This window comes from Sphaeramia orbicularis, chromosome 20, assembly GCF_902148855.1.
Source record: "Sphaeramia orbicularis chromosome 20, fSphaOr1.1, whole genome shotgun sequence".
NCBI lineage: Eukaryota > Metazoa > Chordata > Actinopteri > Kurtiformes > Apogonidae > Sphaeramia > Sphaeramia orbicularis.
The window spans coordinates 5953261-5967933 of record NC_043976.1 but is presented as its reverse complement, the minus strand read 5'-3'; the positions used below and the strand labels follow the sequence as shown (position 1 = coordinate 5967933).

The following is a 14673-nucleotide window of genomic DNA, read 5'->3' as shown; positions in this document are numbered from 1 at the left end:
GGACCAAAAGACAGTTTGCCATAATTCTGAACTCCGTCCAGCTCTGCAAACAACTGCCTCTCCAAAATTTGCTTTTTATTTTTTTCACATTCTGAAGCCAACATGTTGAGACAAATAAATCTTTTTGATTTATACATTAAAGCTGGGCAGTGGCACTAGTAATTGCAGAGTTGCCATCTGGGGCTTGGAGGAAAACTGCAACAAGAGTTTAAGGAAATTTTCAGGCCACTGATATTAATTGCCGTGTTTGTTACATGCCATGTGGCATAATGGATGTGTCCCAGTCAAAGTCTGACACTTGAAAATGTCCCTGGTATTAAAAACCCATCGGTGGGGACTTTCTTTTTTTTCCACAAGGCCTGTTAATTGTTCTCAAATGTGACCTGCGATGCTGTGTTTAATAGAGCCCAGACAGCCCTGATTCTGACCCATATAGAAGACGTATGGCACAAGTCCTGGCTCTCATTGGGAGGAAAAGAGACTCGGAAAGTATCTCGTCTCACTCTTCTTTTTTTAACATTTGATTACTGCCAATGGACACATGGATGTGTTTAACACTTGCTGTTGTCTTGGATTAAGCCTGAGAGCGTTACCTTTTTCTTTTTTTTTCTTTTTTTTTTTGTTAATTTGAAAAACGGAGCTTTTGGAGACCACCGACTTGTGGTGGCCCTGGTTGAGTTTTGGTTTTTTTTGTTTTTTTCACTTGTCGCTGTAAAATGTAAACCAGCCGTCTAAGAAACACAAAGAACATTTGCAGTAAGCCATTAGAATCGGGGGGTTAAACATGTTGAGTCCGGTCCAAGCTTACTGAAATTTTCCATGATTTGGGAATGAACGGATGCACATTCTTTTGTTGCACTGTAATTATTTTCTGTACCACAAAGCAGATGCCAAAATAATGCATGGTCGATGGTGTGGGTCTGACTACCAGGAGGCTGCTTGGCACCATGTCATACACATTTCTGAATGGAAGGCATAAGTATATGTTATCTTATGACAAGGCTGTTCTGGCCTTTCCCTCGTGTTTTTCCTACTGTTGTCTGGGGATGATGACAGAAAGTCATTGATCTTCTTCAGTGTCTTCTTCCACCATGCTCAGATTTATGGCTGTCTCTCCTTCTCAAGCGAGTGACACGTTGTATAAATCACACCATCGGTTTTCCATGAACCCTGTAGAATCTGAGTCTGGAGCAAATGAAAGAAAGGCATCTGTCCACGACGAGGGCAAGGCCTCAACACATGCTGATGAAAATGAGCAGCTCAGAGGAGGAGAGGGAAGCAGTACTTGGCAGTTTGTGTTTGCAGGTGATAAAAGTTTCATAGTTTGTTTTGGAGCTGCCTGGGAGCATCTTGACGGGTGTACACCTCTGCCCTCTGACCTTTCAAAGCACTCCCTGACCTTTCCGGGTCCACCAAGCGCTGCCTGCTCACGTTCCTCCCACGTGCCACCTCCACTGTTCATTTTACAACAGGGCTATATGGTTTATAGCCAAGTAAACATAGGGACTTGATGTTAATGAGAGTTCCCAAACTCAATTACCCCACAGCAGCTAACATGACGGCTAATGCCATAGCTACTGTTTCTACATGCATTGCAGCCACATTACAAGAGACAAATTTAATAAGGCACAGTAAACCTCTACTGAATTTCAGTTAAGTGTCTGAGTTTAGTGCGGCAGCGCTACAGGTTGTGTATTTTATAGTACTATTACACAATAATATATACAAGGGTTGGCATGGTGTCTCAGACTTGCAGTGATGTTAATAGGGGCTCAGTTCAGATGGTTTCTGCCCCAACAGTGAGTCAGACAGTCTGGGTTTGAGGTAATCACTCCTTTTCTTTCTGCTCATTCCCTCTCTCTCTCTTTCTTTCTGTCTCTCTCACTCTCTCTCTCACCCGCTCTTTCTCTCTCTTTCTCTTTGTCTCTCTCTCTCTCTCTGTCTCTCGCTCTCTCTCTCTCTCTCTCTCTCTCTCTCTCTCTCTGTCTCTCGCTCTCTCTCTCTCTCTCGCTCTCTCTCTCTCTCTCTCTCTCTCTCTCTCTCTCTCTCTCTCTCTCTCTCTCTCTCTCTCTCTCTCTCTCTCTCTCTCACAGACACAACTCGGGCCAAGAAGAACCAGGAGAACGATGGCGTTGAATACCACTTCATCGCCAAACATCTTTTTGAGACGGATATCCACAACAACAAGTAGGGAACTGCTGGTGCTGTCAGGAACACAGACGTAGAACACAGACAGGCACAGTCATCTGTTTTTAACTTTATATCCTTTCCCCTTTAAACAGTAGCTACAGACACGATCTGCATTTATAACTTGTGTCTGCTTATTTTGTGAGGAGCACACAGAAGATTGCATAACAAAGACATCCTTACCTCACCAAATGCTTTTTACCATTTGAGTCGGAAAAACCATAAAAGTATCTCAAATGGAGAACTTGGAAACATGATGCAGTATCACAGTCTGTTTAGGGCAACATCACACTGGGTTTCTGCTCATTCAAAATTAATTCCACATCTTAGAGTTACAAACTTATTGCTACTTTCCTTAAGGTTTGTTTATTTCAACCTCAATTAAAAATATATTTTTTGGGGGAAAAATAGTATCGGTTCACAGTAACAAAAAGACAAAACCAAACTAACATGGAAGCAATAAGCACTGATGCAAAGTATTCAGCCTGGTCAGAATTTATCAGAGCACAACCAGCTGCTGTGATATAATGTGATTGTGGGCTAATGTGGCGTCAACTTCTTGAAGTAATAACTAAAAAAAAAATTCTGTTACTTTCATGCAGTGCATGCATACTCAATGAAATGTTGCTCATTTTCTTATGCAAGAAAACAAGTTAAATCTGGAACTTTGGGTAGTAAGACATGAGAAGTCACAAATATAAAAGCTTCTGTAAAAGGCCACCAAATACATCTGATTTAACTCAGTACTCACCTCATCAGTCTGGTCCTAGTGCATCTAACTCTGGTCTAGGTCAGGTCTAAAAAAGCCTAAAATATAACTTATGACATACAGAAACCTTGGTTAAACTACACTCTCATAACGATCATACTATTTGGAAAATGTATAATTTACCCAAAAATATCTGACACATCTGACACTGACATGTCTGACACGTGTCTATATTTTTTCCAGTTTTTTTTTTTTATTCTTTTTTTTGAATCAGTAGTGCAAATCATTAAATAAAACCACAAAAAAATAAATAAATAAACAGACTGTCTCAATAATCAACTTAGACTTAGCCTTATCGGCTCAGGACTATATGTTGCACTTCCTTAAATATTTTCAAAGTGTACGTAATCTTTCTTAGCATGTTAACATAATAATCCGCAGCAACAGAGCACTCTTTGACTATGTTAGAAAGTGCTTCATAAAGGCATTGAAATGAAACAGACAAGTTATAAAATCATCAGCTTTTAGTAGCAAACAATTTGGTTTGTAGAGCCCCATAAAAGCAAATAAAACACAGTTGAATCTCCAGTACCAGTGCTGTTGTTTGAGCCACTAGAGGCACTGTGGTTGTCTGAGTGAACCCACACTTGCAGCCACAGTTCAGATGGAGCCTCCCCACTGTCGTCTATGCGTGTCTGTAACTGAGTGTGAGCCGGTGTTGACAGGGCTGGGCTCTGTGTTGGTAACAGAGCTCTAGACACTGGCCCTGAGGCCTCCTGTTTCTGCTTCCTGCTTTTCCTGAGGCACTCTCCTACAAGTACAGCCACACCACGGGCCCGCCTCAACATTTTGTGGCCAACAAATTGAAATGCAAGTTGTAATAGTCATACGAATGATTGATGCCTTTCTGCTGGTCTCACACGAGCTGGAAGAGGGGGGTGAAGATATACTGTTGGGCGCAGATGCAAAATATTTACCCACGCAAACACACACACACAGACATACAACAGAGGGAAGCCTGAGGCAGCAAGTGCGTATAGAGTGTCAGAGCATGCAGAAAGCAGAAAGGAAGGGGGGCTGTATATTTAGGCTGTGTTGTGGTGTAGGTCGAGGCATGCAATGTTTTTCAGGGAGTCGCAGGGGTGAGTGACTGAGCTGTGATGTGGGGTGGATGCGTGGGACACTGCACTCCGAAATTACAAGGCAGCAAAGTAGATGAGGAGTGAGATGAACTTGTTTGCGTTATGCCTCATTGCATTCAGCAGAAACAATGTGCTCTGTGCACAAACGTTAAATAAAAGGTCTGCTGGAATTGGAGCCACAACAACGTGTGTTTAGTATGAACAACTTTCCCAAGGGAAGCCCTGTTCTGTGTCAAAATGGCATCAATCCATCTGCCTAATATAGCTTATCCTCCACTGGTCTGCCTCACTGTGATTTATGTGCCCTCTCCTCTGATAGCAAATAATGCAGAATGCTGCAAGGTATCGACTTTTAACCTTTCAACATTCACAGGATCACCCATCTCGAGTATTTCAGCCACATTTGAGACATGATGGAGCTGATGAACTTAGATCAATATATTTCATCAACATGCTAAATCCAGGAAGTAGAAGTTGTTCCATTTCTGACACATGTACACTATTTCTGATTTATGCATTTTGCCCTATTCTTCCATCATAAGCTTAATCAGTATAATTAAGTTGACCACCCATCATCAAATCCAAAGTCAGTGGAGCATGATCTGAAATAACGATAGCATTGTGGACGCAAGAGCGAATATATGGTATGAACCTGCTATCAAGCAAGAAATAATCAATACCAGTGTATGTGTGATGGACTGGGGGAAAAAAGTATATTCTCTACATGTGGGATTGAAAAAACACCAAGTATCTATGATAGCAAAGTCTTTAAGAAAAGCTTTAACAACTTTAGCAGAACTAGACTGTTTACTGTGTTTATTAGAGGAGCAATTGAACTGACCAAGCCAACAGTTAAAATCACCCCCAAGTATTAGGTGGCGGACTACTATGATTAAATTGTTGTGACATTGGGGTAAATAAAAATAAATGCATGGGACCCTTTAAATGACATCTGAGGACCAAGTACAAAGCTTAAAACAAAACACAAAAACAAAAGTACAAATAAACTTACCCCAAACTGCCGACGCATCTTCCCAAACAAGGTGCACACACCCCACTCCATTCAAACCACAAGGTACCTTTTACCTAACCTTAGAAGTCCCAGCAGCAATCAGAGCTTCTTTTAGCTCAAAACAGCAACAAAACATATATAGGATACAATTTACTGCCATTGTTAAAAAAAAAAAAAAAAATCTACACCATAAGATAAAACAAAATAAAATAAACCAAAATATCAATTATAAGGTATAATCTTGATATCAGTTTACCGGTGTTAATAAGATGATAATAATAATAATAATAACAATAATAACAATAATATTATTAGTAGCATACAACAAGGCAGTGAAACAAGCACGAAACATATATTTTGCTAATATCATTTCTTCCCATAAAAATAATCCCAAACTCCTTTTTTCCACAACTGACCATTTAATCAACCCGGATATCAACAGACACTCTGCCACAACTGACTCCTTGTGTGAAAGTTTTGCAGACCACTTCAGTAGCAAAATCGATTTTATTAGATCCAGCATTTTACCTGTCCAGGAGACCATTTTTAATAAGACTGAGGGTCTATTTTTACCTGAAGAAACACTGGACAGTCCTGATTGTTGCTAAGACACTTGGTAGAGTTTTTCCCAAGTAAACCCAACCAACTGCCTTTTAGACCCAATTCCCACATCACTTTTTATGTTATTTTATGGATCCTTTGAAGGCGAGCTTTTAAACATTGTTAATTGCTCTCATCAGATGGACACCTTTCCCACTGCCTTTAGAACGGCAGTGGTGAGGCCCCTTCTGAAGAAGAGCAATTTGAACCCTGACACTTTTAATAACTACAGACCCATATCCAACTTAAGTTTTTTAAGTAAAATTTTAGAGAACATTGTTTTTAATCAATTGAATGACTTTTTAAATAAAAATACCATTTCAGAGAAATATCAATCTGGTTTTAGGATTAATCACAGTACAGAGATAGCTCTCTTAAAGATCGTCAGTGATCTCAGGTGCAACTTGGACTCACACAAGATCTCAGTCCTGGTGCTCCTGGATCTGAGCACTGCTTTTGATACAGTAGATCACCCAATTCTTTTAAATAGACTGAGACACCTGGTTGGCCTCTCTGGTACTGTTTTTAATTGGTTTCAATCCTATCTCACAGATTGGAAATTTTTGGTAAGTTTGGACACATGCTCTTCAGCGATCCATGAAATTAGATGTGGTGTGCCCCAAAGGCTCAATCTTAGGCCCCATACTTTTTAACCTATATATACTTCCACTTGGGGTTATCATCAGGAGACATGGTATCAACTGCCACAGCTATGCTGATGTCACACAGCTGTACATTGCCATGTCTCCTGAAGACACTCAGCCAGTTGATGCCCTTTTTAACAGTATTTTAGGTATTAAAACCTGGATGGCAGAAAACTTCTTGCAGCTCAACCAGGGCAAAACTGAAGTTTTAGTTATCGGTCTACCTGGGCGTTATCTTTGACTCTGAGCTCACTTTTATCTCACATATTAGATCCATCGTAAAAACAGGTTTTTTATCACCTTAAGAATATAGCCAGAGTCTGTCCAGTTCTCTCTTGAGCCAACACGGAGATGCATGCTTTTATTTCCAGTAGAATTGACTACTGTAAGGCCCTGCTTTCTGGTCTTCCCAAAGATAGAATTTCACAACTTCAACCTCTCCAGATCTCAGCCACTCGAGTGCTGACGAAGACCTTTTAATAGTTTTTAAATGTCTTAATGGTCTCGCTCCTTCTTATCTTTTAGATCTGCTTTTACCATGTGAACCCTCACAGACCCTGAGGTCCTCTGGCACTGGCCTTTTACTTGTTCCAAAAGCTAACACAAAAACTCATGGCAAGACAGCTTTTCAGCATTATGCTCCTCGCCTATGGAACAGCCTCCCAGGGAACCTCAGGGCCACAGAGAATGTAGACATTTTTAAAACCAGGCTCAAGACCCACCTCTTTAATTTGGCTTTTAACTAATGCCCCTTTCTATCTTATATCTGAACTTTCCACTTCTCTTTGTTGTTTAATGTGACTTTTAACCAAAGCTTCTGTTCTATCCTTTTAATGTTTTATAGTTATATTATATTTATATATTTATGTCTTATATTTGGATTCTTTTAACCAATGCCTCTGTTTTATCATTTTAATGTTTAATATTTATATTATATTTACATGCATGTCTTATATTTAGATTCTTTTAATCAATGCTTTTGTTTTTTTTTTTATCTTTTTAATGTTTCTTATCTATAGTCTTCAGTGTTTCATCCGAGGGAGCTCTCCGCACCGGGGGGCAGCGATGGACTCTGGTGGCTGTGGCGCCTTCCTTCCCTGGAGTCTGCTCCTTTCTGGTGGGTGGGGGTCCCTGCCGCCACGATGTGGTGTCAGTTGGCCCTCTCTCAGTGGTCAGGATGTGGCACTGTGTCACTGGCGCCAGGTTGCCGAGGTCGGTGGCTGCCTCCCGGTGCAGATGGCTCCCTGAGACAGCACCTCCTCCTCCTCTTTTACTTTCTGGTCCTCTCGTGCTCAGTCAGTCTTTTTTAATTGTATGTGTGCTTGTGTGTGTGTGTGTGTGTGTGTGTGTGTGTGGGGGGGGGGGGGGGGGGGTTGATTTTTAAACTTATATGTAAAGCACTTTGTGCTACATCCTCAATGTATGAAACGTGCTGTATAAAGATTGATTGATTGATTGTAATAATAATGACAATAACAATAATAATAATAACAATAATAATAACGATGAAGAAAGGGAAAGAGAAGAAGAAAAAAATGTAAAAATAAATAAATAAAATAAAATGGAACCAAACACACACGCACACACACACACACACATATATATATATATATATATATATATACACACATATGTATGTGTGTGTGTGTGTATATACATATATATATATAGATATAGATATCAGTCCTAATATTCTGTGGCAAAGTAAAAGTCTTGCCTATTTTTTCTCTCTCTCTCTCTCTCTTCCAGGAGGATAGGATAGGTGGCTTGCTTGTTTGTTTTGTGCATGTGTTGGTTGCCAACCCCCACTCCAACAGTGAGTGAAATTTACATGAAAAGTGTTAAAAGGTTAAACACAGATTTCTGTAAGCTCTTAAATGAATTTCCCATAACCAAATCAGAGTTTGGAGGGCCTTAATCCCCCACATTAAAAACAAAAAACCCCTGAGTAAAACCATTCTTACATGGGCAATTACCATAAAACCTGTGATATACATGGCATCAGTCACACCGTGGCAGTCTGACACTCATTGTGGACAGACTGGAGCGTACTCTTATTAGGTCCAAATTCTTTCCATGTCGTTACTCCACTCAGTTGCCTTTTTCCCTCCTTGTTTTCAGCTACAAATACAGTGTTTTGCTTTTTTCTGTCACAATGACAGCTGATTGCTGTGAAAAGAGCAAGATTATCTTATGTGGAAAGTGTTTGTTTGCTTGCTTGGCTAAACCCCTCCTGGATTAAAGGGGGACACTTTTGGCGTTCAGGGATATTTGTGGTCTCTCTGGAACAAACAGGTGTTACTGATTGAAATGTAGGAGATTATATAAAACACACTCAGCCAAAATGTCTGGTTTTTAAGTTGTGCTAAAAAATGCTATCTTCAGATCTGTCAGCGGTTGAAAGAATAATCCTCCTGTCTCTGTGGATTTGTTGGGTTTTTATATATCATTATTTCTCAGATGGATCCTTGGAGTGTGCTGACACAGATTACAACAAGATTCTAATGTTACTCCCAGGGGACATTAGTCTTACATTAGACATAATCCCTGCACAAACTATCACAGAGGTGTTTTCTTTGCTCAGGTATCTTCTCATCTCAGTCTCTCTCCATCCCACCTCTCAGGTTCATCGAGTATGGCGAGTACAAAGGGAATTATTATGGGACAAGTCTGGATTCTGTACGCTCCGTTCTCTCTAAGCACAAAGTGTGCTTATTGGATGTCCAGCCCCATGTGAGTAACACAAACCCATCCCTGCATCCCAATCTTCCTCACCATCCCTTTATTTTGCTGCATTTTTCATCTTTCAGCACCTCTACCCCCAGCTATCTCAAGCATCTCTCTTCTTCTCAAGGCCTTGGCTGCTTACTGGGTTACCAAAGTGACTTTTAAAGGGTGTCATTTTGAGGGAGCAATTACTGCTAATTTCCTCTATTTGAAGATTTCCTCTTTGGCTTGTGTATCTTGGGTGGTGGCGATCAGACTACCGCACAAATGGCCAGTTTGTCACTGAAGCCCGACAAAACACCCCGAGCACGATTCCCATTATCCAGGGTCAGGCTTGTATCGGCCAGCCTCTAGCCCCGCAAGCTCTTCTCTGTTTGTTTTTACTCAGTGGATAATGACACACAGGCACAAATATGCCATTATATAGATTACCCTGGCATGTTTTCAAACCACCCGGGCCTGAGTGGCAATGAAAGTCAGTCCCAGATCCCTTGGCTAAAGACTGTGAGAGAAAGCTTGAGTGGATACATGTATATTACAACCTGTATATAAAAATTGGAAATTGGAAGCCTTCGTGATGTCACCCATTGGTTTGTGCACTGCTGTTTTGATGTCTCGAATCTTGCCATCTTGGTTTTCTTCTTTGAAAACAGAAGCGATACGTGGAAGAGAATGTGGAGCTGTGTGAAGCTCCCCAAGCTAATCTGAACACCACAAACTGACTAACACTGACTGCCCATTTTGTCCAAATATAGTCACTTCATTGTCCAAAAAGCCATCATGGCAACAGCCAAGAGGCAAACTACTGTCCTCAAAACACCACTTTACTAAACACTGAGTGATTTCAAATCCTCTGTCCACATCTTATATGCAGTACACAAAGTATTAAAAAAAAAAGCTTCAGTTTCACCCCTTTAATTCTTTGATGTAATTCAGTGACAAATTAATCCTAACTTTAGGTAATGTAGCTGAGGTATACTAACAGGTTACATATTATAATTAAGTAAAATACATGACAGGTTCCTATGATGGTCTTGTTAATGTCACTTTTCAGCTGCAACTACAGTCTGTCAGGAAAAACTAAACAATATTGAATGAACAGATGCTTGTGTCCAACTCAGTAAACTCAATGTCATTCAAAGAAGCCACTCCTTTAATAATTCATAACTTTAAGCCTTAATATCATTTAATCAGGTGAGTTATGTAACAACTCACTATGTGAATATGTAAATTTACTATAGAAACCAAAATTGCCATTTGTTTTTGCTATAAACCTGCTGTAAAATTGGGCATTTTAACATGGACATCAATGGAGGCCATGAGAGGAACTACAGGTTTTGCTTATGTGTCGGCTTCATCTTTCAGTCCCAGAGGTTACCTCTAGGTGTGCATTCATATATGTTTTTTATTTGTTTGTATTTGGCATCCATACATGTTTTTTTTCATCCAGTCCTCCTCCCCCACCTCCTCTCTGAGCTCACACTCCACCATAACTTATGGCAGACGGATGCCATGTGCTCCCACATGCTGGCTCGATGAGCTGCTGATGAAAGCTGCACTCAATGCCTCCAGTGGTTCCTCTCCTTCTTCTCCTTTGGGTCTCTAATCCCTTGTCCTATCAGTTGTGGGTTGAACCCACTGTCTTTTAGCACAGAAAAGAACCCGTCATCCCAACGCCAGCTCCAGAGGAGGGCCCACAGCCCGACGCCACCACTAACCACCTCTGACCTCCCTTCCACCTCTTAAGGACTGGATTACTGTTGTTTCAAGCAACTGTCATCAAAGAAAAAAAGCTGAAAAATGTGACTTTTGCTATAATATGCACATACATCCACCCATACACTTCAGCTGCAAAACATCATGGTTTCATGACCTTTTAAGTATGCCAAAGGATCCTCATGAAACATGAGAGTAATGTAACATATATACTACTGCAACATGTATGGACAATGGGCAAATGTCACATTTAGTGTATTTGGTGCAAAGATCTAAGAAAGTCTGCAGAACAGTGTGGAAAAAAAGTTGTGTATAAAGTCCAAACACCAGTATTGATTCATCCTCGGATTATTTCTCAAATTATTTTTAATGACCATTAAATATTTAGAGACTCCAAAAATATGGGACACGTACTGCTGTTTGTCTAATTGACTAACAGCTTCAAAGCAAACTAAACTCAGATTCTGACATTTTCACTTTCATTCCAGAAATGTACACTACCAGTCAAAAACCTTTGTTTTCTCTTATATAATGACCTGGTTGACTTCTTTTATGAATCATCTCATTCTTACATTATGACCAGAGGTTAGGTTTAAGTTTATGTTATCAAAAACAATGAATTTCGGTTTCCAGTGTTAAAAAATGTAAGTATTTCTGCCACAGTGTGAGTAAATGAGAGCTTGAAATTTGATGGAAACAGTGTCTGTGTCTTGCATTGCACAAAGTCATATATTAAAGCTATACCTACCGATGTGGCATTTCTCACAGCTCTTAGTAAAAATCTGAACATGATCAACTCGCCTCCCTCCAAAGCCCCGCCCGCTTCTCCCTGCCTGAGTTCTGATGCTCTCCTCCTGTCACCTGATGCGTGCGGTGGAAGCGGAGGTGGAGGCAGAGGTCCAGTCCACTTTGGCGTGTCCACCGATCCCTCCTTCAGCAATCAGATACATCATCCACCTGCTGGGCTCCTGTTTCATCAGTAGATCCTGTATTTAAGGGTCTGATCTGTGCAGCACGGGGTCAGTGTCTTCACTGCACCTCATCACCTGGGCAATGAGGTGCCCAGTAATATATATAATATATATAAAATATATATTATTATAATATTATATTATAGATTCTAAAATATATATATATATATATATATATATATATATATATATATATATATATATATATAATAGTTATAATTCATTTATCATCCTACATCATCCTACATTGTGTGACACCAAGTTCATGTGCCTGTATGAGTCCCAGGGTCATAAAAGCTGAGCTTTGGGCAGACCTGTCTGTCCAGTACACCTGACTCCTGGACTGTATCTCCATCCTTCATTCACCGGACTCCTGTTTGTTCCCCTTGGTTGTTGTTTCTGTTAATAAATTTGTTTTTTCCCCTCAACATGTGCATTTGAGTCCTATCCATTCAAATCCCCAGACAGGAGACTGGTCAGTGCCAAGAGGAGCAGCGCAAGTGAAGCATCAGATTCAGAGGTACACATATCAGATGCGGGACGGTGGTAATGGATCGGATGCGGGACAGTGGTAAAGGTTGATTGACAGGAGGCTCAGCCAGGGTCGGCCAATTATTTCATTCGGACCAAATAAAATGATTGGTCAGAATTTTATCAGAAATATGAGCAATATATGAGAATTAAACATTTTTGAGTTTCAATACCTGGTGGATTTCTTTTACATTTTAGTTTGACACATGCTTATTAGGAGCATTTTAAGATGACAAAAGTGTAAAAATGCCACATCATACGGTATAGCTTTAACATCATACTGATGAGAAAGAAGAAATGAACCAAATGTGGAGGTCATTATAATTCTTATAATGTAAGACTTTCTTTTCCTGTAAATGAAGGTGTTCTTTCCCAGGAAACTGAGGTGTGTGAGAACTAGTGAACGGTGGTTTGTATATATTTTTAGATTAAAGTCCTCTGCAGACATGTCAATTCACTATGCAGTTACATTTGTCTTTTCTTCCTGTTTCTAGTTTCCCTGTTTTTTGTCTGGTTTTCATTTATTCTTTGCTTTTACATTCATATTTATTCCTCTTTTCTGGCTCTTTAGACAATCAAACACTTGCGTACAGCTGAGTTCAAGCCCTTCGTTGTGTTTGTGAAACCACCATCAATTGAGAGACTGAGGGAAACGAGGAAAAATGCCAAAATCATATCAGGCAAGGACGACAAGGGAACAGCCAAGCCCTTTACGGTGAGTGTCTGGAGCTGTGAGAGGGCTTATGTCTCACACAGGATCACTGATCAACATCACTTATTATTTAGAGATTAGTCTTGTCTGCATTGATTTAGAAAATGGCCGGAAATTGTATTATATTTATCCAAACTTGTTCTTTTCAATCCAATTCAATCCAATTTTATTTATATAGTGCCAAATCATAAAAGTCATCTCATGATACTTTACATATTGAGCCAGTCAAAACCAGACTCTCGAGCCTTTAACTTGATCGAAGTAGTTGTTATTGCTATTGAAATAAAATTAGACTAGATGAAAGTTTAACGATCTCAATGAAGTAATTAAGTAATTTTTGCAGAAAATAACAGGATACAGAGTGTACCTTTAGTAACAGTCAGAGGACAGAATAAACATGTAGGGACAAAGTTCATTTACAGCACAAAGATTATCCAAACACTAAAATGGTCTAATTTCAAACAGCAGCCACATCAGGCTTACAATAGGCTACTGAAATGTAATAATGAATGTCATACTGCTGTTTTCAAGTCATATAAGGTGGGGGATTTTATTTATTGTTATAATTTGACAGTTTCCCTATTACTGATCAGAGACTGAAAAAACAGGGTAGGTAAAATTCAGAGGAACCCTGATAAAACAACATATTTGATAGAACATTAGCCACTGATAGACAGCAGTGAACATCAACCACTTCCTGCTGATATATCAGTGTGTTGCATGATACGATGGGAACGACACATATTCAGTGGTAATGCACATGTATTGAAAGGTGGGGTACGAGATCTTAGAAAAACGGTTCGAGCAAGCTTCATTTTGAAATTACTCAATTCAAAAGTCCAAACCCCTTTCTTCAGACATTCCTCTGAAGCCACGCACAATGCTTGTTCCCGAGGGTTCACAAGCACTGCACAGCAACAATTCGCTGGCTGAGGCTTTGGCTCCAGCCCCATACAGCCCTGGCTCAGGCTACGGCCCGGTTACAGCTATGGCCCCAGCTCCGGCTCCAGCTCCAGCTCAGAGCCCGGCCCCAGCTCCAGCTCCGACCCCAGCTGAGGCGCGGGCTCCGATGCTGGCTACGGCTCCGGCCCGGCCCCAGCCCTGGCTCCAGCTGAGGCGCGGGCTCCGATGCTGGCTACGGCTCCGGCCCGGCCCCAGCTCCGGCTCCAGCTGAGGCGCGGGCTCCGATGCTGGCTACGGCTACGGCCCGGCCCCAGCCCTGGCTCCAGCCCCATACGGCCCTGGCTTGTGCACCGACGCCCACTAAAGCCCCAGCTCAGGCTCCAACCCTGGCTGAGGCTCCGGCCCCGTACAGCCCCGGCTCAGGCTCCCACACCGACTACGGCTTCAGCTTGCAGATCTGTGTACCTCATTCAATCTCCTCCAACACCCCCGCTCTTACAGAACAGCCCCAGTTCATACCTATCTGACTAATGTTACATTTCCTAGTGATTTATGTTAGTGACAAAACAGTTTGCTGGTGAACTTTCCATCCTAGTATAGCTAATATAGCCAAGCTCTGGCTCTGGCTTCGCTTCCTGTACAAGCGCTCCAAGCCTCTGAGAACGCACAATTCATTCAAGAAGGGGTGGGGGGGGCAAATGGCAGTTGAGTTTGATAGACATATCACCATTCAATCACCGTTTAATCGCTCAAAATGATTGGATGGTGTTTTTTCAGTCCTGTCCATTCCACAGGTGACTAATTTTTTTAAATTTTTGT

General features: G+C 40.9%; 1 protein-coding gene across 5 annotated transcripts in view; it reads left to right on the top strand.

The window, feature by feature from the left end:
- Positions 1-14673, top strand: part of LOC115410999 (MAGUK p55 subfamily member 7) — a 120306-nt gene that overhangs the window by 91678 nt on the left and 13955 nt on the right. For all 5 annotated transcript variants that reach the window (XM_030122892.1, XM_030122891.1, XM_030122890.1 and 2 more), the window contains 3 exons: positions 2094-2187; positions 8919-9027; positions 12811-12954. In XM_030122892.1, the coding sequence (XP_029978752.1) occupies positions 2094-2187; positions 8919-9027; positions 12811-12954 (347 nt within the window). The remainder of the gene's footprint in view (positions 1-2093; positions 2188-8918; positions 9028-12810; positions 12955-14673) is intronic.